The sequence below is a fragment of the Spathaspora passalidarum genome (assembly GCF_000223485.1).
Source record: "Spathaspora passalidarum NRRL Y-27907 unplaced genomic scaffold SPAPAscaffold_5, whole genome shotgun sequence".
Classification (NCBI taxonomy): domain Eukaryota; kingdom Fungi; phylum Ascomycota; class Pichiomycetes; order Serinales; family Debaryomycetaceae; genus Spathaspora; species Spathaspora passalidarum.
In genome coordinates this window covers 382,830-406,438 of record NW_006767429.1, presented here as the reverse complement: position 1 = coordinate 406,438, position 23,609 = coordinate 382,830, and the positions used below count along the sequence as shown (strand labels likewise).

Genomic DNA, 23,609 nt, shown 5'->3' with positions numbered 1-23,609 from the left:
AGAAAAACTTGTCACGCTATCCGGCAAAGTCGAGCTATATGCAACTATTGGAATCCAGTTATAAAACTCGTGCCATTACTTTTAGTTTAATTATAAACAATTGTTTCAGCGTGGTTTTGATCGATGGGAAAATCGGGTTTGTCGATCAAGTGCTCGTAATTGGGTCATAGTATTTTAATCGACTCATTAAGGATATAGTTTCGTATTTAATTCCAAAAACGGACAAAAGCTATTGAGTTGAGTCCCATTGCGCTTTTGATTACCAAAGTAGAAAGACAAAAAAAAGAAAAATTGCGCCATATCAAAGCAAGTTACACATATTAGATTGTAGTAACCACGTTAATATCCGATATAGTAAAAAACCCCAGGTTTTTTTGAAGATACGCGTAACCGAAGTATCCGAATGTGCAGGTCTCTGATAGTTACCCAAAGAAACACTAACAAAGAATATATTTACCCCCTCACTACCTTTAGATACAGAGAGACCACATATGTCTCTACCTCACCATAGGTACATCTAGTTGTGCATTGTGCCATGATCAACAGTGAAATCAAGGAAGTTTTCCATTTTATTCACACGTTTTGGCTACTGGATGTTCTATTCCTGTATGTCAATAACTTATACTAAATATAGTAATGGTCTGTTGGTTGCTCGATGAACCATCTATGATCTTCACCTGGTAAGTTAAATGATGATATTCATAATTTTAATTGGGAATATAGCATGCCAATGTTATCAGGTGTCACACGATTCTTTTTCTATTTGCGATATAGCAGATTCACAGATATAGTGTTAATATATGTGGCATTCTTTTGTGATTATTTGACATATTAGCTGGTGTATTAACAGTGAAATGGTTATACTGAGTCCGCTTTTTTGCAACCAAAGTTTTATAATTTCCAAATAAACTAAACAACTTTTCCAAAACCGCTGAAAACCTGTTACATTATTTTTTCTACCCGTCTAAAAGTCGACCAGACTAACCAGTAAGTTATTTGAAGTATTTGAATGACTGTATCTCTCTTTGTTGAAACTCTCTGCTACAACACCTACAGACAATCGGTACATACACGACACCGAAAAAATTATGGCCAATTGTAATTGCGGAATTTTTAATCGCTTCACAGTATGCACTCTAGGCTGGGAAAAAAAAATTTCAACTAACAGAGTTAGTGATTGGAACTGGACTAGAGATTGAGTTTACTTCAGCTAACGGTGGATTTGAACGAGACTTTCAAGAATATAGAAACTATAACAAGAGACATTTCATAATCGGAGTTTCTTTCTAAAGTCAAACAATTGAATTCTAGCATATACATATTTTTTTTTTCATATTTAAACTTCCATCATGATATCTTCAAAATCTACACAAGTGTTAAGGAAAGCACTCCAACAAACACCAAGATTAATAACTGCATCTGCTACAAGATCCTTTGCAACCACTGCCATTCGTCATAACACTACTGATGACTTGCCATTTTTAAATAACTTGCCAAGAAAGAAGCCAGTAGGTGAAAACTATGTCCCATTGGTTAACCCAACTGAAAAGTACAAGGAACAAATTGAAGAGTTACACAAGTTCGGAACTTATCTTATTACATGTTTACCTAAATTCGTACAACAATTCTCTGTTTGGAAGGATGAATTGACCATTTACGTTGCTCCATCTGCTCTTAGACCAGTTATGATCTTCTTGAAGAATCATACTGCTGCTCAATTCAAATCATGTATGGATGTCACTGCTGCTGACTATCCTTCAAGAACCAACAGATTCGATGTGGTTTATAATTTATTATCTGTCAGACACAATTCCAGAATCAGAGTCAAGACTTATGCTAGTGAAACTAGTCCTGTTCCTTCCGTTGTCCCAATTTTCCAAGGTGCTAATTGGTACGAAAGAGAAACCTATGATTTGTTCGGGGTTTTCTTCGAAGGTCACCCAGATTTAAGAAGAATTATGACCGATTACGGGTTTGAAGGTCATCCTTTAAGAAAAGACTTCCCAACTACTGGGTACACTGAAATAAGATACGATGAAGAAAAGAAGAGAATTATTTATGAACCATTAGAATTAACTCAAGCTTGGAGAAACTTCACCGTTGGTGCTTCCGTTTGGGAACCTGTTGGTGAAGGTAAGGATTTCACCCCAGAAGCCTTTAAATTGCCAACTCCACAACCTGAACCAGAAAAGGAAGGTGAACAAAAGAAGTAAGTATAAGTCGTCTTTTATCTTTTCATTCTATATATCATGTATAATTTATACACATAATCCAATTCTACTTTAACGCCTCAATTTCTTGATTCAATTGTGTCAACTCTTGTTTCTTTGAAGCCAAGAATTCTTCTAAGCTATTCACTTGGGTTTGAATATCTTCAATATCGTTCTTAACTTGAGATAAATCGTTTTGTTGGCCATTTGTCTTTACTGAGTTCAATTTATCTTGTTTATATTTCAATAATTGCTCATATTCATATTTTATCAATATGTAGTCTTCTTTTTCTTTGGCTTCAGATTTAGCTCCTGTTTGGACTTTGTCTAATAACTTTTCCAAATCAGCCAACTCTCGTCTTAATCTAACTTCTTCCCAATCAGTACCTTCGGTAGCTGAGAAATCAGTTCCGCGTTCTCTTATTGAAGAGCCTTGACCAATCTTGTTAAGATAACTTTCAGCAAAGGATCTCTTTGACGCTTGGGTTGAAGTAGTTTGTCTAGGTTGGGATTGAGCACTCAAATCGTAGTTTGGAACTTCCTTGGAGAAAGTTGCTCGTAAACTTGCAGGAACACCACGAGGTATTCTCTTGCCTGCTTCTCGTTGATTTAAAATATGCAAGAAAACCAAAGTTTGATCCTTATCGATAGTCTCAAACGATTTAGGATTGACCAAATTCCAAGCAGATGAAATATCACTGGTGGGGACTTTTTGTAATGTGGCATATAAGGAATTCAAAGATTCAAATCTGATACGTCCGTAGGAATCACTATTTGAATTATAAATTGTTTCATAAGTGGCTTTGTCAGTAGGGGAAATATACCAGTCAAAATCGTCTCTTAATCCCTCTTCATCGTCATCATCATAATCAATACCAAGGTTGCTGCTATTAACTGCTTTATTGGCTTGAATAAGGGCTGCCTTAGAGGAAGGAATCAACCAAGAAGGTAACTCGGCAGGAACATCGTCAATTGATCCATTAACCAAATCAAAAATTAATCTCATAGTAATACAGAACTCTTCGAAATCCAACTTCCCATCATTATCAATGTCACTTAATTCCCAAATCTTGGACAATTGTGAATCGCCTAATCTTGAATTCTTCAACACTGGTGCCACCTTATCACCAGTGACTTTGTTATCCACGGGCTTTAATCCTTGGAAGATTTGCCAATACTTTTGAATTTCAGATTCTTCTAAACGAGGCATTCTATTGAATAGTTGTTGTTACTGTGTGGGGCAGTGCTGTTGGTTTGTTGTTGCGGGTCAAAGATTTGAGTGTTGAAATTTGGGTTGGAAAAAATCCACAATTTAAATGTGCGACATATTTCGTACCTTGACCCTGTACATTTTAACTTCCTGCTTCTTTGTGAATGGATCAAAGAGGGCAGCTCAATTCTTGTTGGAATATCATATATATATATATGTGTGTGTGTGTGTAGACCATGTACTCGATATATATAAGTTTGTTGGAAGTCTCGTATAGTACAGTAACTACTGCTTAAAACTCAGTTCCTAGTTTGAACTACTTGCAACCACAATCCAACTATTTATGAGTTGTCAATAACATGGCAGCAGTAGCAAATTATCTCGAAATATGTGAATGCAATTTAAGAAGTATCACATTATTATGTGTATATTCTTCAACTTCGATCACCTTTATGGGGTTGATGAAACGAGGGAATCTATTTGCAAATATCCTAGTTGAACACATCAACAAGTTCGGACTTTAAACAAATTCCAAGTTACCTTGGTAAAATACCAAATTATATGGGATACTCAGATGATAATTTTGGATCCGTAAATTTCCCTAATGTAACTTGTGGTTTATTTGGATCTAGATTTGTTCATGGCTGCTTGTGTTCTAGGTTCTCAGTTTAACTTTCAAGAAATAGCAGGCAATTCATCCAGTGTGGATAAATACTTGGATATTTTACAGTCCATGCAGTTTTTTTTTCCATAACAGCACATGTTATCTTAAACTAAACCATACTCATTTAGTGCGTGGCCTTTACTTTCACTTCTTTGTATTACCTGCCTTGTTTTATACGATCAATAAACTTAATTACACCAACATTTTTAGTTCTTTTTAGGTTCAAAAAAGCTAGATTGATAAGTTGTGTTTGCGTACATCATATATGTGAAGTTTTAACTAAAAATAGTCGAAGAAACCAGGGATTTCTGACTTGCTATATTTTTGCAGCTTTTGGTAAAAATTTACCTAAATAAATATTGAAAATTTTATTTTTTGAAATTTACATATCTACAACGAAAATAGACAACTAAAATTGTCCCAGAAAAGTCATACACTGAATTGGTATGGTTTAAACTCCATATTGATATTATTATCCATAAGTTCAACGAAAATCAATTACCTGGTAGCACTGACATATTCTGTGCTAGATAGATACCCTGATATTTCCAAAATTTGAAAAAATAGGGCGGTTGGTGTAGTGGTTAACATATCTGCCTTCCAAGCAGGTGTCACGGGTTCGATTCCCGTACCGCTCATTTTTTTACTTTTTTTTTATTCATCATCCTGGTTCAATGATTAGTGGTTGTCTCCAGTAATCTACAAGTGATAGACTTAACTATGTACATGTTTATTAAAGATCCAGCGTTATACAGAAAAAAAAAGTGTTACTATTATACAATTGACCCTAGTTTTTATCAGTCTCATCATCTATTTTATCGAAATCGTACTTTCCTTCCAACATATCATTCAAACTGTCTTGAATATATGAACTTTCTTCATCCATAGGCATTTCGCTCAATTCTTTTTCCTTTTGGTCACCACCCATGAGTGATTTCATTCTCCATCCAAATTCCTTAACGTTGCTTATATCCAAACACCAAAATCCACCAAAGATCAACATACCCGAAACAGAACCACAGAGTAAAGTACCAGCACCCACGGCGACTGCAGCATCAGTGGCGAAGTTGTAACTCAATGGCGGTGAGTGGTTTCCTTGGAATAATGTGGGCACATATTGTCGAGTTATGGTAGCTTTGTAGGCGAACCTCAGGGCAAAGATGGTTATGGCGGCCAGGGCCATGAAGCGCATCATTTGGATCTTCCTTCTTTGCTTATATTCATCCGAGGCATCTGCTAGTTTGAAGTTGAGGGTTCGTAAGAGGTCAGTCATGTTTGGTGGTGGTTGCTTATGGTGAAGATTTGAAATTTTCAACAGAAAAAAAAATTGATTTAAAATACTGCAAATTTAGATGGCAAAAAAAAATGAGTGATATACAAAATCAGAGTAGTGGAGAAGCAATTATAAACATATTTTTATTTATTGGTAAGATACAATCAAAAACAAAATAAAACGACCAAGATTAATAGTCATTATAAAAGAAAAATTAAACAAAAATGTCGAAAACGTTTTAGTAAAAAAAAAGCAGGCTGGGGATAGGGAAAAAAAAAGACATATTAAATGATGCATGAAGATAAACTTAGATATCTTCCTTGAATAGTCCCTTTTCTGGGTTTTCATTCTGGTTCAAAGATAAATCATCGATATCACCAAAATCAGTAGCAGCGGTTTCAGATCTGGTATCTTTGAGTTCTTTGATCTGGTTTGAGGATATTGCCAGAGGTTCATTTTTAGTAGATGTTACTTCCTTTTCAATTGATTTGGTTGGAGTTGCCTTCTTGGGTGATGAAACTGGGGCCAGGTACTTGTCCTTGGAGGATTTGAAAATTGAACTTAATCTCTTGGAGAATGATTTTCTTTTATTGGTGCTGGAACGTCCAACAGGGGCAATAGGGGTAGCAGCAGCAGCAGAAGCAGCAGCGGCTTCGGTAATGTCATCTTTCTTTGGTTCTGGAGAAGGTTCTTTAACCAATGGAATATGTTTAATTTCTGGTTCTTCTACTGAGAATAATGATCCAGTATCCCTTATTCTATCTTCATCTATATCATTTTTCAAATGTTCTGGTAATTCATTATTGATTTTACGTTCATCCTTGACCTTCAAATCCAATTCGTCCAAGATTTCCTTCTTCTTATTAGCCTTTTCGGTGGTGTGTTCTTCCTTATCCTTTTCTAATTGGGCTAACTTTTCATCCAAATCCTTACTTTCATTTTCATGTTGTTCAAGTTCTTTATCATGTAATTCTTGTAAGTCAGAAACTTCTTTATCGGTATTTTCATGTTTAGCAATGGCTTCTTCTAAATCAGTAGAATACTTTTCAATGTCAGCTCTAGTTTCATCCAATTTCGCGGTCAAATCAGCCAATTTTTCTTCGTATTCCTTATTCAACTTTTCTGCAGCTTCAAATTCATTCTTTAATTCGTCACGAGCATCAGTGACTTCTTGTAATTTACCGTTAGCTTCAGTCAATTCTTCCAAAGTTGGTCTCAATTCTTCATCACGTTCAGATTGCATTTCTTCCAACTCAGTCTTTCTGGCTTCAATCTTACCAGCTTCTTCTTCATCTATTCTATCTTGGTTCGCTTGTTTCTCAGCCAATAAAGCTTCGCGTTCTTGGGCATATTTATCTTCAAGGGCCTTCAATTCAGCAACTTTATCTTCAACTTCGAGGTTTCTTGTGCCTTGGTATTCTTCATATCTGTCATCTTCCTCCTTCTTACGTTGTTCATTTTCCTCAACACGCTTCAACTTAGCAGCTTCAAGATCACGCCTTTCCTTCAATTTAGCCTCAACTTCTTCTTGTTTAGCTCTTTGATGGGCTTCTTCTAATTCCAATTGTTTCTGCTTTTTTTCCAAATCATCTTGTCTCTTCAAATCCGCCTTGGATTCAATATCCTTCAAAATAGGTTGGACATAACTGGATGCCAATTGGTCCAATTGTGTTTGAGTGATGGTTAAACCACCACCCAAGTTGATAACACCAGCTTGGTGCAGCTTCAATCTTTCATCGGAATTCTTTTGGGCTACGGCAAGTGCCTTGGCGTACAATTGCGCTTGTTGCTTGACATTGAGTGGGGTTTGAGCGCTGATGGAATTCAATCTTTCATTAGCCTTGTTATTGGCTGCTTGTAATAATGTCGCATTGACAACGTCTCTAGCTTTGAAAGTGCTTGATCTGGTTTGGGAGGCAGCTTGGTGGGTAAAGGACCCACCGCCCATTTTGAGGGAAGCGGCAGCCAGGGATGCTGCCAACAGGTTTCCTTCCTTATTGGCATTTAATCCTGATCTGTAATCTAAATCAGGGTTGAATCTTGAGTTTAACGATTTGGATGAGTTTTGGTTGGCGACCTGAGAAATCTTGTCAATGTTTAATGAGCCCGAGGATTGCTTGCTTTGGATTCCGCTTCTTTTAATGTCTTTTTCTGGGTTGATTCTCGAAGTCATGGTGGATGAGGAATTCTGTTGGGCAGCCCTGTACACGGATGTGGAATTCATGGATGGGATACCAGTGTATACGCTACTGGCACCTGAAGTAGAACCGATGGTGCTAGTTCTGGCATTTGCGGCAGCAGCATCGGCATACGGGTCTTCCTTTTCACGTTTCCATGCTTCAATCTTTTGTTGCTTAGCCGCTAATGCAGCAACCTGGGCTTCCGGAGCAATGGTTCTTTCGTAGGAGGGTTTCACGGTCAAATCGGATGACGCAGCCAAAAGAGCAGCAGTGTCGGAGGCATTGGAATTGACACCAACGATGGTACCACTAGGAGAATGGAACACTCCTTGCTTGAGTCGTTGATGGTATAACGCTTCTGCTGATAATGGTTTGCCCGAGGTCTGGTAGGCAGAATGGGACATGGTTTCTAGAAGGGCTTAAAAAAAAACAAAAAAACTGGGGGTGAAACTATAAGGGAGTGTAGTGGGGTTTGGCTAATCGATTGGTAAGTGTGAATTGTAAGTACAAGTAGACTATCTATCACCAATTGCTTTCAGTAACTATTATCAAGAAAGTAGAAAAACAAGTTTGTTAAAAAAAATGGGCCGTAGATGAAATTGTAGCAATTGATTGTTAAAATTCAACTTGAACTTGAAATTCGGAAAAGGGGGGACACACCATTTACGTCAAGCCAAATGGGGAGTTTTTGCGCACTAAACAAAAAAAAAAAAGACAACACTGAAATTTGACAAACTTTGTCTTAAATTATCAGCAACGTTGTGGCTCTAAGTAACTATGGCCGCAATTGCTGCTACATATCTGTCTCAAAGTTGACTATTATTTAAAATGAAGATTGATTGAGAACAAGGAAAGTGTTAATTTGGGAGACAAATCTCTCACATATATTCGCATGACTATTGCTAGCTACCCACCAAATAGAAGTCAGAGCATGGCCCTGTTCTCCGCTTTTTTTTTTATTTATATACTAGTGTCTTTTCTTGACATGGCTATAGAACTAACAGATTGAACGCAGTCACCTTAATATAAAATAGTATAATTCATTGCGAAGAATACCAATTCGCAGCCGCACTTTCCAGGACAGCCCTTCAAAACAGGGTACTCTACAGTAGGATACTTTACAGTAGAGAATTACCTTTTTTTATACACTTCTTTGCTACAAAACACCGTGGTCCCCCCGGTACATTCCTCCCCATGCCCTGACGGATTGGCATACCATAGATAATCTCTTGTAGATGCGATTGTCTCGTCTTGTCTTGTCTTATATAAGCATAACTAAAAAAAAACACAACCACACCTGCACATAAACATGGCTGGCTAAAAAGCGCGAAATAAAAAAAAAAAAAAAACCACAATCTAAATACGCAAAAGCTAACTCTTTGTAGGAAGATCAATCTTCACAACAAACCAATTGACAGATCACATTGAATAGAAAGTATAATAGAAGAGTGATTACGTCATTTCTACAATTTTCCCCTTTTGTAACACATAAAGATAAGACATGGCCAGACTACAACCGCGTGATCAAAGTAGTGCATTAGAACGTCAACGAGCAGCCCAAAGAGCAGTCCAGGGCGCTTCTACCGCAAGAAGAACAGGATTATATGGAAACCAACCAGGAGATCCCGTACACACAGAGACAGTAGTGGGCTCGTCATCAACTGCGGCAAGGACAGCAACAGCTGTAACATCAGCCAGGAAGAAACCTACAACCACGCCAGCCAGAAGAAGATATAGGCCGCGAGGCCAGAATGCCCTTCGAGAAATCCGTCAGTTTCAAAAATCTACTGATTTATTAATTCGGAAGTTGCCCTTTGCAAGATTAGTTAAAGAAATCGCAGAGAACCATGTTGGGGTGGATTACGGGATCAGATGGCAATCACATGCAATCATGGCATTACAGGAGGCTTCAGAGGCGTTTTTAATTCATTTACTTGAGGATACTAATCTTTGTGCCATTCATGCGAAACGAGTTACTATTATGCAAAAGGATATCCAATTAGCGAGAAGATTAAGGGGCCAAGGATATATATAGTTGACCATGTGACAGAGGTTAATATTCTTGGTTTGAAATTGTTGGGAAGAAATTTAGACATAATAGAAAGGTTCTTATAGCACTCTGTTGCAAGGAGGGGACTACAAGTTTTACGATGTGCTTTTTTTTTTAAGTAGATTGGTTTTGTAAGCTCATTTAGCATTTTGTATTTTTTAATAATAATAATTTTTTTAAAGTAGGTTCGCCTGTGTTTTAATTTAACCCAATTAGGAAAGTTAATGGTTGCCAATTTTTTATTTTTTTTTGCTCTTGATTGAGCCAAAGTGTCAATACAACTAATCTGGGTTATAGGAATGACCACCGAGGTTCATTCCGTCTAGATTCAAGTGAGATTGAGGCTTACATCTGACCAATCTGAAATTGTTTGGTTTAGGGTTGCTTTCAGTCTAATCGGTTGCCGAGCCGTCAATCAGTCCAAGGTGGGTTTTGTGCGACTTGAAACAATATAATCTTGGCTATCTTGATCCGTATTGTTTTTACTATTTGTGATCCAGATTGGGCACACGAGGGCTACTCGTACAGTGGCGACTGCAATTAAAAGATGCAAATCTGCAGAACATCTGTGCCGTGGCAATAAACGATACTAATTCGTAAGATTAGCAATTCCGATAAAGGAATTGTAATTAATAAGTCAATTACAAAACAACGTACGATTTTTGTGGATGACTATACAACTTAGTCAACTCCCTCCCCACCACGTGAAATACATTCCTTGACGAAACGAGCCGATCAAAAACAGAGATTCATGAGCCACAATCAGTTAAGAAATCCTACATGACCGTGAGTCTGGTTGGCTGTTTTTGCCGTTGTATCTCCGAACTCTACAGTATCTTTTCCATCATCAAGCGGGTGCCTGCCCTCTGCCTGTGGCAAAGACAGCCAATAATGATTGCAAATGCCAACTCAGCAAGTCTGCTCGTTACTAAGTCCTACCCCCACTACCAAAGGAAATAATAACTCCCACAAAGCAAAGCCAGCTGCATCATTATCAATAAAATAACCTCGAATCCCCTGGTTGTCTATGTAATCGACAATGAAGGATAAATTTTATTCATTGTGTGAACATGACAAAAAAAAATATCACTGTCAAAAAGAGAAAAAGAAAAATTAAAAAAAAAAAAAAACATTGCACAAGAGTAAATTAAATTACTAAATTTAACCTTGTCCAATAACCCTGAAGTTTAAACATGAGATTACACAAATTGTCAAAAGTCTATTTAACGCGAAGGTTCTCCTTGTTTTTGACATTTTGAATTCAGGGCTGCAAATTGCGTTACTCTTTAACCTAAATAAACTCAGGTGATAAATAATATTTTTCTCGTGTGTGCCCCTGGTCCTCGCTGGCTCGTTCTCTCCTGATTACCCCACATAGGCCATTTTAAAAAAGAACACCCACGCTCCCCTCCTGGCTTCAAAAACTTATACAACCAAACTATTTACAAACTACTGATGAACTGACGAATGGCGACTACTACTACAACTAAACGCAAAAAGAAATTGGTGTATCGTCAAGATCCCGATGGAGTGTTTCGACTAAAGAAGGAAAACGATACCCAATCAATTCATTCGGAATCCACGGTCGAGAAAGCCGAGCATGTCGATCGCATATTGAATGAATTGATGGAGTGTTCCTACAAAGTGCTAGATGAACCGGAACCGACACCAAAACCAAAACCAAAACCAAAATCAACACCAGCACCTGCACCTGCACCCGCACCAACGAAAACTAAACCAAAGCTCAATATCAAAACGCACAAGTTAACCAAGGACATTGCACCCGTGATACACAAGGAAAGATCACTTTCGCCCACGGCGCACTCGTCACATACATCATCCCTCTCTTCGAGACGATCATCGTCGAAATCATTGGATACAGTGTTGACCACACCGGGCGACGCGCTGGAATTGGAACTGAAACCTGCCGAGCCCGCGCAGGACGACGAGGCAAAAACAAAACAAGAAACACCCAAACCGGAAAAGAAAAGCGTGTTTACTAAAGCACGCAATCTCGCCTCATCGATGAAAAGTACTGCTGTATACCTTGCCCGATTCCATGTCCCGAGCTATGTACTCGGGATGGCGACCACTGCTGTAGCGGTACGATACCGGGAGCACCTCGTCAGATTTGTCATATTTGCAATAATTCTTGGTGTTGTGGGAGTTGTTGCAGGCATTGGAACGCTTATACTCCTCTGGTATTTCGAGAAACTTGGCCTTTTAAAAGGATATAATAATGGCCTTGACAAGGTGATTGGAAAATTACAAGAATTTGACTCGCCCCGGGCCAATGCGAGTTCTCGTGATTCAGGAAACGAAAACACCAAGGAGAAGAAAAAGGACAACGACAAGGACAAAACCGAAGTAGAAACAAGAGAAATGGTCGACGACGAAGACACAGAAGAAGAAGAAGTAGAAGAGGAAGAGGAAGAGGAAGAAGAACAAGCCAATTTCGATATGCTTTCAGGAGTGCCAGAAGAAGAGGAAGATACCATGTCTTTGGTAGAGACTAAACCAGAACCAAAAGAAGACGAGAAGAAGAAGGCCCGAAGATTGTCGCAAATCAGGGTGACTCCATTCAGATATGATCGTAGACACAGTGAATATCCCACAGGAGGGAGTGCCCCGAATCTAGTAGGCATGAGTGCAAACCACACTTCTCGAATTCCCACCATAAAACGAATCAACACCGAACCACTTAAATTGCATAGAAGAAGTATTCCTTCTGGATCAAGCTCCCCCGAGAAGAAAGTGTTGCCGGTACTCCCAATGCAAGCAGAAGAACTACCATTCATCAACGAAGTCAGATTGGTTGATTCATATGCAGATTTGGAGAAAACTGGTGAACTGAAACATAAAAAGAGTCACGACGAATCGGTTAAACGGTCTTTGAGTACGATGAGCAAACATTCTGTATTAAGAACAAGGGAAAATTACAAACGATTTATAGCCAATGCCGAGGATGGCAACTAATACATTTAATTATTTATATAGTTTACATAGTTTACATGCATTTAACATTTATTGACATTTACTGCTATTTGTATACGGTTGGTCGTGCACACGCACAACTTCACCAAAAGTGTTTTGGAAAACAAGCAACATTTTCGTCGTTGTTTTTTTTTTCTTCATTCTGTAGTAACAACAACTGAATCTGTCTCAATTATGCCGTTATACAAAGAAGAAAACTTCTTGATTGTGCATCCCGGGTCACAACACACAATCTTCTCATTTGGATTGCAAAATTCGCTCTCACCACCACAATACAAGATCCCCTCCGTGGTGTATCAAGATGCCACTACCAAAGATTACAAGTCCAAGAGACAGACCGATCAAGATATAGAGATACATCCAATCAAGGCGTCAAGGATAATTGACTTGGATGCGTTCAATTACTTGCTCAAGATAATTTTACAAAGCGTGATTACCAACCATCCAATTGTGACCATCAATCAAATTCCGTTGTTGTTGATTGTTCCTTCTTTGGGATGGTCCACTAATATAGAATACATCACCAAGTACGTGATTGAAACCTTGGAGTTCACTGCGTTCAATATCATTGATTTGTCCTTGGCATCTACGTTTGGCACGGGCTCCTCGACCAATTCCGTCGTGGTCAATGTTGGCTATGAAAGTATTCAAATCGTGCCGGTTGTCGGGTATCAAAGTATAAAGTTTGCCGGGAAGTTCTTGCATAATGTCGGTGGGAAAACCTTGAACGAAGAGATTAAACGGATTTTACCAAGTTTCACTGAGCAACAGGTGGAAGACTTGAAGTGTTCGGGTATTTACGAAGTTTTGAATGAAAAGGACGGGAACTTCTACTCATGGCAGGATTTACAGGAGAATGGGGACGAAGGGGATAAATTCGACGTGGCTAAGATTGTAACTAAGGACAATGGTCCTGTTGTCGCCCAACTCACTGATGAAGACGGGGAGGAAAAACCAAATAAGGAATTAGAAACTAATCATTTCACCGATTCCGTCACCGGCGAGAAGATATCTGTCGGTAAGGAAAGATTCCAAGGTGCCAACAAGTTGATTGACATTATCAGTCGAGAAATATACGCTTCTTTGAACTCTATTCCTGATATTGACAAGAGACAAGACTGCTACGATAATATAATTCTCGTTGGGTCGACCTTCTCTATTCCCGGATTGAAAGAAGCAGTATTGATTAAGCTAAATCAAGATTATTTAGTCAGAGATCCCGATAGCCATACTACTGGAGCTGCCTATGGCGATGGGGTTAGTTCTGCCATTATGAAGTACCAACAAACCGACGAACAAGTAGATGGAGACGTAGGTTCAGCTATTAGCCAAGTGCCAAACTCAATTAAAATGGCCAAGTATCCTGATTACTTTCCTGAATGGAAGAAGCCCAAGGAAAAAGGTGGATCATGGCAAGATGTTTACTTTTTAGGAGGGGAGATCTACGGTAAGCAAATTTTTTCTACTTCCAGTAGTCATGGAAGAGAGTTGTTTGTCGGTAGTGATTTATATGAAGAAAGAGGTCCGCAAAGTATTTGGGATGTCAGTATATAGACTGTGTATTATAGTTTGAAAAACACGAAAAAAAAAATCGTACAAAAAAAAAAGGCAACGCGTATTCCTTTTTACTTTTGTTGTAAAATTATCTGATATATTTATATATATATGATCAGACGTCGAATCCTACAAGCTATTGGATATTCTTATAAACTCGTCTATCATCGATCTACCCCAACCATGGCTCCACAACAACAATCCATCGCCAGGTTCTTTGGTGGTGGCGCAACCTTAGCAAAGAAAAAAGACTTAAACCCTTCTTCCCCTACAAAAAAACGACCACTTTCCCCACCACCTCCCACCGCCTCCCCCGACAAACGGACCAAGATCACCCCTGAAACCGCCGTCAAGGTAGGCGAGTCCGAAATTCACGAAGACACCGACCCCGAAATTGACGAACCTGTGAAGCCAAAGTCGCAACTTGATGAAGCACAGGAGTTGATTAAACTCAGTAAAGAACACCAGCATGACAAGCCAGTCGTGGTGTCTTCGAAAATCCCTTATGCCACATTGACTTCCATTTTGGAAAAGATTGAAAACGAATCTTCCCGATTGAAGATCATCCTGATCTTGTCCCAGTTCTTTGAAGACATCTTACTGGCATCGTCCATCGACAAACTTATCAAGATTGTGTATCTTGTGATTAATCGATTAGGTCCCGACTACGAACCTGATTTGGAATTGGGTCTCGGTGAGACATTGCTTATCAAGGCAATCAGTGAAGGATACGGCCGGGCCACGAGCAAGATCAAGCTGGACTATAAAGAAGTTGGAGATTTGGGTCTAGTGGCCCAGAAATCGAGAAGTGGACAACCTACCATGTTTAAACCACAACCGTTGGACATCGACACCGTGTTTGCCAATTTGACCCAGATTGCCAGGTCCACCGGTAAGGACTCCCAGCTGAAGAAGATCGGGATCATTAACAAGATGTTGACGGCGTGCGATCCCAAAACTAACGAGGCAAAATTCTTAATTAGGTCGTTGGAAGGGAAACTCAGAATTGGATTGGCGGAAAAGACTGTGCTTATTGCCTTGGCACAGGCGTTCGTAAATCATGAAAAGAAGCATAAAGTGCACGCGGACGAGTTGAGCAAGGCAGAGGATATAATTAGAGAAGCATTCTCGCAGATTCCCAATTATGAAGTGATAATCAAGAATGCATCTGAGCATGGAGTTTTCAATTTATTGGACCATGTCAGGTTAACCCCAGGTATCCCCGTGAAGCCCATGTTGGCAAAACCTACCAAATCCATTGGTGAAGTATTGGACAGATTCCAGCACGAGGAATTTACCTGTGAGTATAAATACGATGGCGAACGTGCTCAAGTCCACGTCTTGCCTGATGCTAGCGTGAGGATCTACTCGAGAAACTCAGAAGACATGTCACAAAGGTATCCCGACTTGATCTCAATCATTACTGAATTCAGTAAACAGCAAGAATTACACTCGATGATTCTCGACTGTGAAGCAGTAGCGTGGGATCGTGTCCAGAATAAAATCCTCCCCTTTCAAGTGTTATCCACGAGAAAGAGAAAGGACGTGAATGAAAAGGACATCACGGTGCACATCTGTCTTTTTGCATTTGATTTGATTTACTATAATGGGGAATCCCTAATTACAAAATCGCTCGCAGAGAGACGAGAGGTGTTGTACAACAACTTCACCACCATTGAAGGGAAATTCCAGTTCGCCACGAAAAAGGACTCGTCCAACTTGGACGAATTGCAATTGTTCCTTGATCAGTCCGTCAAGGACTCGTGTGAGGGATTGATGGTGAAGATGTTGAATGGAACCGAGTCCTTCTACGAACCATCAAAACGGTCGAGAAACTGGCTTAAATTAAAGAAGGACTATTTGGCTGGTGTAGGCGATTCCCTTGACTTGGTCGTTATTGGCGCGTATAACGGTAGGGGGAAGAGAACCGGGACGTACGGTGGGTTCTTGCTTGCTTCGTATAATCAAGATTCGGGCGAGTTGGAAACCACATGTAAGATAGGAACGGGGTTCAGTGATGAAGATTTAACCAATTTGTATAATAAGTTACACCCCACCGAGATTCCTAATCCTAGACCACATTTTGTGTATGATTCCACCAATTCAAATGCTGCTCCTGACGTATGGTTTGAACCTAGTTTATTATTCGAAGTATTGACTGCTGATTTGTCGTTGAGTCCAATTTATAAAGCTGCTCATACCGAGTATGGAAAGGGTATTTCCTTGAGATTCCCTCGTTTCCTTAGAATTAGAGACGATAAGGGAATCGAAGATGCCACAAGTTCAACCGAAGTTGCAGAATTCTACGAACGTCAAGCTCACGTAAACTAGCTTACAATAAAAACAAACAAACAATGCAATTAATCTAGAACTCTATAAATAAACACACACACACACACGCTACTCGTACTTGTTAGGAAAACTAAGAATCGACTTGGCGCGATCCCTGCCTCTTCTCAACCCCAAACTTCTAATTGATCTTCTTGAACTCATCACAGGCATATCATCCTCTTCATTACCCAATTTCTTCAACCACCATTGGGCAAACAAGAACGAACCTGCAATAGACACGATAATGACCCCGACAATCCCGAAAAACCACCCCAAGTTTTCCACGCCACCTCCGGGGACCTTGACATTCATACCAAACAAACCCGTGATTAAATTCAACGGAACCAACATGGTACCAATCAAAGTAACCTTGGAAAACATCTCACTAATCTTGGTGTTGGAATTGAACGACTCCACTTGCAATTGGGCAAGATAGTTGGCATGGGATCTACTAAAAATCTTTTCATAGGCGAGCAAATTTTGAAACATAGTAACCACATGATCCTGGATATCACCCAAGTAAAGGGCAATGTTTGCCCGGGGACGAGCATTGACTGGTGCTGTTGTGGTGGAAAGGTCTTGTTGAATGGCTTCATCCTGACATCTCTTGGCAAACATCTTGATAACATCGGCTTTACCCGATAACAATCTCATCAAGGTCATGACTTTTCTTCTTGCCTCCATGATTCTTTGCAACATGGTCTTGAAATCAGTTTGTCTTGCTACAAACACGGAATCTTCAATGGAATCAGCTTCATATTCAATACCGGTGATTACTGGTGCAAAACCATCGGTGATGTCATCAATAAGGGCATAACATAACCAATCGGCACTAACGTCAACATAGTCACGCAATTGTCTCACTCTTCTTCTGACATTAGCACCATGGGTGATTGGTGAAAAGTGGAAAGTGAGGATTCCTTCTCTAAACACGACTATGTAGACATTGATGGGTTCCAAGTAATCTTCTGATTCCTTGTCATTTTCAAATGTGTGGAAACTGACAAAGTAATAACTGCGAAACAACTCAACCTTTTCACGAGCCTCTTGCATTCTAATATCTTCGGCAGTCAAAGGGTGGATACCAAAGGATTTAGCAAAGGTTTTCATTTCGGCATCGGTAGGACAGGTCACATCCAACCACCAGGTACCTTTACCGTTTTTGAACAAATCGGCAATAGAAGAACCAGCAGGGACCAAGCTTGGCAAATCTGGGGCATGGATGGTTTCATCGGATTCGGAATGGAAGAATGAAAATCTATCAGGAAGATCTGAACCAAATGGGGTAGCACCAGCATCAGCAATTGCAGCCCCGCCAAACTTAACTTGTTCGGAATGAACATCGTCGTCCTTTTCCATAAACTTCAATTCATGAGATTCCTCCATGGAAGACGAAGCGGAGGAGATAACAAGGTGTGGAGGAGGGGGAGGAGGAACATGATCGTCCTTGTGACCTTCTAAATGGGTTCTAATTTTGGCCAAGTTAGTTTGAGTCTTCTTCAAAATGTGTCTTGGAGTGTACTTCATGGCAGATCTAGAAGAGCTGATGGAAGACTTACGTTCACTCAATCTCGTGATGGTGGATTGGATATTGATGTGCTGTTGACGTCTAATGTCCTCCTTGTGCTCTCTTTCTTCATTGATAAACTCTTCCAATTCGTCAAAGTCGATACCGTTGATTCTAATGTGTTCACGCAGCATAGGGAAACAGACATCTTCTTCGGTTTCTTGGGAACTTCTAGAGGCATGGGAATCATCACTGTTGATGGATCCGCTGCTTTGTCTTCTTTCTCTCTTATAAGCGGAATACTCACTGTCATTGGTCTTGAACTTGGTCATTCTAGGAGAAAGTTTCTTGTCATCGGGAGAATGAGAAATTGTTGGTCTTCTGGAAGGATGGTCAATGATGGGGGTGACTGGAGCAGGGGAGTCTTCTTCTTCTTCATCCTGCAAGTAAAAGTCTCTACGCAACGAGGTCATGTAGTTACCAGTTTGTTGAATCCTGGCTTGAGGAGAAGCCGAGGTTCTGACAGACCCTCTTCTAGCAGCAGAAGCAGCAGAAGCAGCGGAAGCAGGAGGGGGAGGAGGGGAAGCAGTTTCAACTTCCAAAGGCAAATGATTTCTGTGATCATTCAAGCCATCATCACTACGATGGAGGTGATCGCCATGGTGGTGGTGATGGTGTTGTTGTCCGTGGTTGGAACGGGTGCTTTCTGAATCAGACATGATGGTGTGTTTGCATTGACGGTGAACTTAACGGTGTTGCTTACTTCCTTTTTCTTCTTCTTGTATTATATAGTAGTCAGAAGAGACAGGAATATGACATAGCTTGGAAACAATATATCGAATAGGAACAGATGTATTGTGTGGAGTGTTTTCGTTTTAAAAACTTCCTTCTTTTTTGTTATGTGTTAAAAATGTGGTAGTACGAACTAATATAGGGGGGACCAGAAAATGTGTGCTTAACTTTTGTGTGTAATCAAGGTGTATCTGGCGTTGGAGTCAATGTTAGGACAGGTTAACATAAGTTTTAGGGAGATATCAGATGATATTTATAAAAAGAAAGGAAAAGGAAGAGGACAACAGGAACAACAACGACGACGAAAGGCGGTTTAAAAAATGTCTGTCGATGAGGTTTAAAGTTGAGGCAAGCGGGGCTTAACGAAATTTCGCAGTCAAATGAGAAAAACGTAAAAAGAAATTTCAAATTTTTTTATGTCTGTAACCCTAAAAAGGATCTGGAACTGCATATAACGTCGCGACACGTTTTTCTTGGAAATTCTTTTTGACATGGTCCGGCTAATTAATGAAGCATTCAATGTATTGTTTTATTCTTCCTGGGCCAGCTTGGCTAAATAATATCGTGGTTTCTTTTTCAAGTGGAATTTTCTATGGAATTTTCTATGGAAGTGTACCAAGGCAGCGGCTGCACTCGAGCCGAGATCCAAGCGGTTATTCTCTGCTAGCCTGCACTACACGAACCACTTCCCAGTCGAGCCATGCAGTCTAGTCGTGCAGCCCAGCTACGCAGCTGCTTTATGGCATCCGCAAATGCTTTTGTACATTGTATAAGTATGTCCTGTCGTGTGAAGCACAGCACCGAATTCCAACTTCTTTCCCGCAAGCCCCCATATCTGAAATATACCGTGATATCTAGCTTCTTGGCTTCTGATACGCGGTCTTTTACTACCATTAAATGGTTTAGTGATCTCATCCTCCGATGACAGAACTGTCCTCTGTAAAACTCATGTAGGAAGTACTTTATGGTGGCATCGTATTTTTTATTGTTTAAAAAGTTTCACGTAAAACCCCCGTATTTAGTTCAAACTGCAACCGAGGAAACGTAAATATGTTTATAAGAATTAGATCTGTATTGTCTTGGTATTTATAATCCGTTAGCCATAAACCATATCGCCTATTGTTGCGTAGGACGATGTTGCAAATATTTGTAAATGATTGCGAAAAAAAAACAAACTGTGGTGGCATATCCAGACAATGTATTTATATATATATATATAACAAGTGCTCCCCCCCCCTCTCCCTCTTGCTCTGACTACTTCCTTCACTCCCCCAGTCAAGTTACATCAACACAAACAACATGACAATTCCATCAACTCCTAAAAAGCCAAACTTTTTAATCATCGTAGCCGATGATCTTGGATTCACCGACACATCTCCATTTGGAGGTGAGATCCACACTCCTAACTTACATAAACTTGCACTCAACCGCGGGGTCAGACTTACTGACTTCCACACTGCTTCAGCTTGCTCACCCACCAGATCCATGTTGTTGAGTGGGACCGACAATCACATTGCTGGATTAGGACAGATGGCCGAGTTTGCCAGTAGACACCCCGAGAAGTTCCAAGGCAAACCCGGATACGAAGGATACCTTAATGATCGTGTCGTCGCCCTTCCTGAAATCTTACGTGATGCGGGTTATCACACTTTCATCTCGGGAAAATGGCACTTGGGATTAAAAAAGGAATATTGGCCAATCAACCGTGGTTTCACTAAATCTTGGACGTTGTTGCCTGGTGCAGGAAATCATTATAAGCGCGTATTGCGCGACGATCAAGGAAACCAACTTCCTTTCTTGCCCAGTTTGTACGTGGAAGACGATAAGGAATTAGACCCTGAAAAGGACTTGCCCGAGGATTTCTATTCCACCACCACATTTACCGATAAAGCCATTGAGTTTATCGATTCTACACCAGAGGATAAACCATTTTTTGGGTTCTTGACTTATACCGCTCCTCACTGGCCATACCAGGCTCCTCAAGACCGTATTGAAAAATACAAAGGTGTATACGATAATGGTCCAGAAGAATTGAGAAGAGCTAGATTAGCCAGGGCTGCAAAGTTGGGTATTATTGATTCTTCAGTAACTCCACATCCTATCAAGACCATCAGAAAGAGATGGTCCGAATTGTCTGACAAAGAAAGGGAAGTGGAATCTAAGATCGTGGCTACATATGCTGCTATGGTGGAGATCTTGGATGAAAACATTGGAAGAGTTATCGATCATTTAGAAAAGAAACAAGAGTTGGATAACACTTTCGTCTTGTTCATGTCAGATAACGGTGCTGAAGGAATGTTGATGGAGGCATTACCCTTGACTAACCAACGTATCAACAATTTCATCAAGAATCACTATGACAATTCGGTAGAAAACATTGGTAACAAAGACTCTTTTGTTTTCTATGGAGACCAATGGGCACAGGCTGCCACTTCTCCTCATGCAATGTATAAAATGTGGAGTACCGAAGGGGCTATTGTGTGTCCTTTAATCGTTCACTATCCTCCATTGTTGGAACAAAACCATGGTAAGATTCTTAACAAGTTCACTACAGTTATGGACATCTTACCTACTGTTCTTGAATTGGCTGGTGTACAACACCCAGGAAAGGAATATAAAGGCAGGGAAGTTGCCATTCCAAGAGGTAAATCTTGGGTGAGCTACTTGGGTGACAAGTCTGGCCAAGTCCATTCTGATGATACTGTCACTGGTTGGGAATTGTTTGGTCAACAAGCAATTAGAAAAGGTGATTATAAAGCAATTTACATTCCTAAACCATTTGGTCCAGAGAAATGGCAATTGTTTAACATCATTGCCGACCCTGGTGAAATCCATGATCTTGCCGAGACCGAACCAAAAGTGTTGGAAGAATTGGTTGGTCATTGGGCCGTTTATGCTGCTGAAACTGGTTTAATCGAACTTGGTCCTGACTTATTTGAAAAAGAAAAGATTGAAGGCGAAGATAATGAAGTAATTTACAGAATTATATTAGATAACTAGAATACACATCTACTTTTGTTTATGCTTTCTCTTTTCTTTACGAGTTTCCTTGATGGCATCTTCATTGGGAATCCAGATTTCATTCTCCTTGGCTTCTTCAGGTACTCTAGGGCCATTTTTGTCATGGAAAACTTCCTTTCTCCATTCTTGTAAATGCTTCTTCTTGGTGTATTTCCGTTTATCCTTGAGTCTAAGTTCCTTTGGTCTATAAGGAGCGAACTTCTTGATACCAATAAATGAATTCAACTGCTTATCATCAGCCAAGATGATATCTCTGGTGGTTAATCCAAATGATTCCGGTGAGACCTCTCTATATTTGAATTTGACTTCGTCCTTGTTCTTCAGACGACCACGTTCTTCTTCGACTTCATCAATGATTTTCAATGTGTTGGCTTCGATTATCTGTTGGGCTTTTTCTTTAAGTGATTCCTTTTCTTTCTTGGCTGATTTCTTTTCCTTGAGCTTGTCCTTCTTGGATTTTTTACTAACGGGCTCAGCTACTTCTTCTTCTTCTTCTTCTTTGTCTTCTTCATCGTCTTGTTCATTCTCGTAGTACTCGCCCATTATTTCATCATCCTCATCCCATTCAGGCTTGACATTCTCAGCATCATAGTACTGCTCATTGAAGATCTCGGCCATCTTGCTATCCCAATCGGCATCGTCAAAGTCTTCCTGTAATAACGAATCCCCAAACACCTTTTCAATAACCTCATCACTAACTTGATCACCAACAGCCTCCTTAATCTTACTCAATCTATCCATAACTTTATTCAACTTGCTGGTCTTTTTCTTCTTGACCATTTCATTTATCTCTTGTTCTTCCTGTTCCTTTTGCTCGAGTTTCTTTTCACGTTGTCTCTTACGCGAGTTTGTCTTTGATCGTCTCAAAGTTGCTTGATTACGAGCATAACTGACAATCTCAGCCGCATTAGGATCTTCGTATCTGAAATTATAAGCATGTTCAAACGAATCAACGGCGTTATCGAACTCATCCTCATCCTCAGCTTCAATCTTGTCCAAATTGATGACCTTGTCTCCTTTCTTAGGAATCCACGCTTGGTTGTCAAGGAAGGCTGATAAGAACGAGTCCGGGTCCTTAGAAGGATCAGGCAACTTTGTCACGGGAGCATCATCTTGTTTCACTTCTGCTTCCTTTTTGTGCAAAAAATCATCATCATCGTCGTCTTCGTCGTCGTCAAATGCCTTCTTGATATCCATCAAGAGCTGATCACGGTCTTCCCTTTGTAAAGTATTGTACGACTTTTCACCATCAACGGTTTCGCTCTCATCCTTGTATCCCCCAGCTAAAAGGTTTTCACGATGGTAATCCTTCAAGTAGAGAGGTTTCTCCTTCTTGTTCACCTCGTAATTCTCGGCCTCGGGATCGTTGAAGAATTTTGCATTGGGGTCAAGAAGTTTCTCAGGGTTGCTCTTGAGGAGACCTAACACGTTGTTGATCCCTGATTCGACGTCTTCAGTTATGAGATCTCCGAATTCGTCTTCTTCTTCGGAGGACGAGGATTCGTCTTCTGAAAGTTCTTCTTTTGGTTTTGGCTCAGGCTTTTGTTCTGGTTTTGGTTCAGATGGAGCGATTGTCGAGGTGCTTTCTTTGAGCTCGGCTTCTCTTGCCTTCTTGGCAGCAGACTTCTTTCTGGCCATGATTGGTTTGCTAAAGGTTGATGCTGTTTGTTGCAAAGATTAATTTATGTGACTATATTGAAGAAGAGATGAGTAGTAAAAAATCGTGTTCCCAATATGCAGGAAATGGGTTTGCCATTTGCGTCTGGTAGCGCACATGCATAATACGTTGCTGCAAATGACTCCAGAGATTATGATGCAAATAT

At 40.0% G+C, this 23,609-nt stretch overlaps 12 protein-coding genes across 12 annotated transcripts; 7 read left to right on the top strand and 5 right to left on the bottom strand. All coding sequences in view use genetic code 12, as the record gives it.

Moving 5' to 3' along the window:
* Positions 1-1,189: 1,189 nt before the first annotated feature.
* On the bottom strand, positions 1,190-3,478 carry END3 (End3p; the record flags this gene model as incomplete). Its single annotated transcript, XM_007376065.1, has 1 exon — positions 1,190-3,478. A coding segment is annotated over one exon (940 nt), but the record flags the coding sequence as incomplete, so codon positions are not given.
* Positions 1,350-2,213, top strand: ALI1 (Ali1p; the record flags this gene model as incomplete). The annotated part of the gene is made up of 1 exon (XM_007376066.1): positions 1,350-2,213. The coding sequence occupies one exon, from the start codon at positions 1,350-1,352 to the stop codon at positions 2,211-2,213; it is 864 nt and encodes a 287-aa protein (XP_007376128.1).
* Positions 3,479-3,542: 64 nt separating the features above from the next.
* On the top strand, positions 3,543-4,283 carry SPAPADRAFT_61916 (uncharacterized protein; the record flags this gene model as incomplete). Its single annotated transcript, XM_007376064.1, has 1 exon — positions 3,543-4,283. The coding sequence occupies one exon, from the start codon at positions 3,780-3,782 to the stop codon at positions 3,942-3,944; it is 165 nt and encodes a 54-aa protein (XP_007376126.1).
* A 588-nt stretch (positions 4,284-4,871) lies between these two features.
* Positions 4,872-5,357, bottom strand: SPAPADRAFT_140637 (uncharacterized protein; the record flags this gene model as incomplete). Its single annotated transcript, XM_007376063.1, has 1 exon — positions 4,872-5,357. One exon carries the CDS (start codon positions 5,355-5,357, stop codon positions 4,872-4,874), a length of 486 nt encoding a protein of 161 aa, XP_007376125.1.
* Positions 5,358-5,664: 307 nt separating this feature from the next.
* SPAPADRAFT_140115 (uncharacterized protein) lies at positions 5,665-7,941 on the bottom strand (the record flags this gene model as incomplete). Its single annotated transcript, XM_007376062.1, has 1 exon — positions 5,665-7,941. The coding sequence occupies one exon, from the start codon at positions 7,939-7,941 to the stop codon at positions 5,665-5,667; it is 2,277 nt and encodes a 758-aa protein (XP_007376124.1).
* Positions 7,942-8,918: 977 nt separating this feature from the next.
* Positions 8,919-9,763, top strand: CSE4 (centromeric DNA-binding histone H3-like protein; the record flags this gene model as incomplete). The annotated part of the gene is made up of 1 exon (XM_007376061.1): positions 8,919-9,763. One exon carries the CDS (start codon positions 9,039-9,041, stop codon positions 9,570-9,572), a length of 534 nt encoding a protein of 177 aa, XP_007376123.1.
* Positions 9,764-10,857: 1,094 nt separating this feature from the next.
* Positions 10,858-12,616, top strand: SPAPADRAFT_61914 (uncharacterized protein; the record flags this gene model as incomplete). The annotated part of the gene is made up of 1 exon (XM_007376060.1): positions 10,858-12,616. The coding sequence occupies one exon, from the start codon at positions 11,970-11,972 to the stop codon at positions 12,561-12,563; it is 594 nt and encodes a 197-aa protein (XP_007376122.1).
* A 139-nt stretch (positions 12,617-12,755) lies between these two features.
* ARP9 (Arp9p) lies at positions 12,756-14,135 on the top strand (the record flags this gene model as incomplete). Its single annotated transcript, XM_007376059.1, has 1 exon — positions 12,756-14,135. The coding sequence occupies one exon, from the start codon at positions 12,756-12,758 to the stop codon at positions 14,133-14,135; it is 1,380 nt and encodes a 459-aa protein (XP_007376121.1).
* A 183-nt stretch (positions 14,136-14,318) lies between these two features.
* SPAPADRAFT_56206 (DNA ligase (ATP)) lies at positions 14,319-16,466 on the top strand (the record flags this gene model as incomplete). Its single annotated transcript, XM_007376058.1, has 1 exon — positions 14,319-16,466. One exon carries the CDS (start codon positions 14,319-14,321, stop codon positions 16,464-16,466), a length of 2,148 nt encoding a protein of 715 aa, XP_007376120.1.
* Positions 14,867-18,338, bottom strand: SPAPADRAFT_61912 (magnesium transporter CorA family protein; the record flags this gene model as incomplete). Its single annotated transcript, XM_007376057.1, has 1 exon — positions 14,867-18,338. One exon carries the CDS (start codon positions 17,574-17,576, stop codon positions 16,536-16,538), a length of 1,041 nt encoding a protein of 346 aa, XP_007376119.1.
* Positions 18,339-20,064: 1,726 nt separating this feature from the next.
* SPAPADRAFT_154340 (uncharacterized protein) lies at positions 20,065-23,456 on the top strand (the record flags this gene model as incomplete). Its single annotated transcript, XM_007376055.1, has 1 exon — positions 20,065-23,456. One exon carries the CDS (start codon positions 20,065-20,067, stop codon positions 21,763-21,765), a length of 1,701 nt encoding a protein of 566 aa, XP_007376117.1.
* SPAPADRAFT_56204 (uncharacterized protein) lies at positions 21,775-23,424 on the bottom strand (the record flags this gene model as incomplete). The annotated part of the gene is made up of 1 exon (XM_007376056.1): positions 21,775-23,424. The coding sequence occupies one exon, from the start codon at positions 23,422-23,424 to the stop codon at positions 21,775-21,777; it is 1,650 nt and encodes a 549-aa protein (XP_007376118.1).
* Positions 23,457-23,609: the final 153 nt, after the last annotated feature.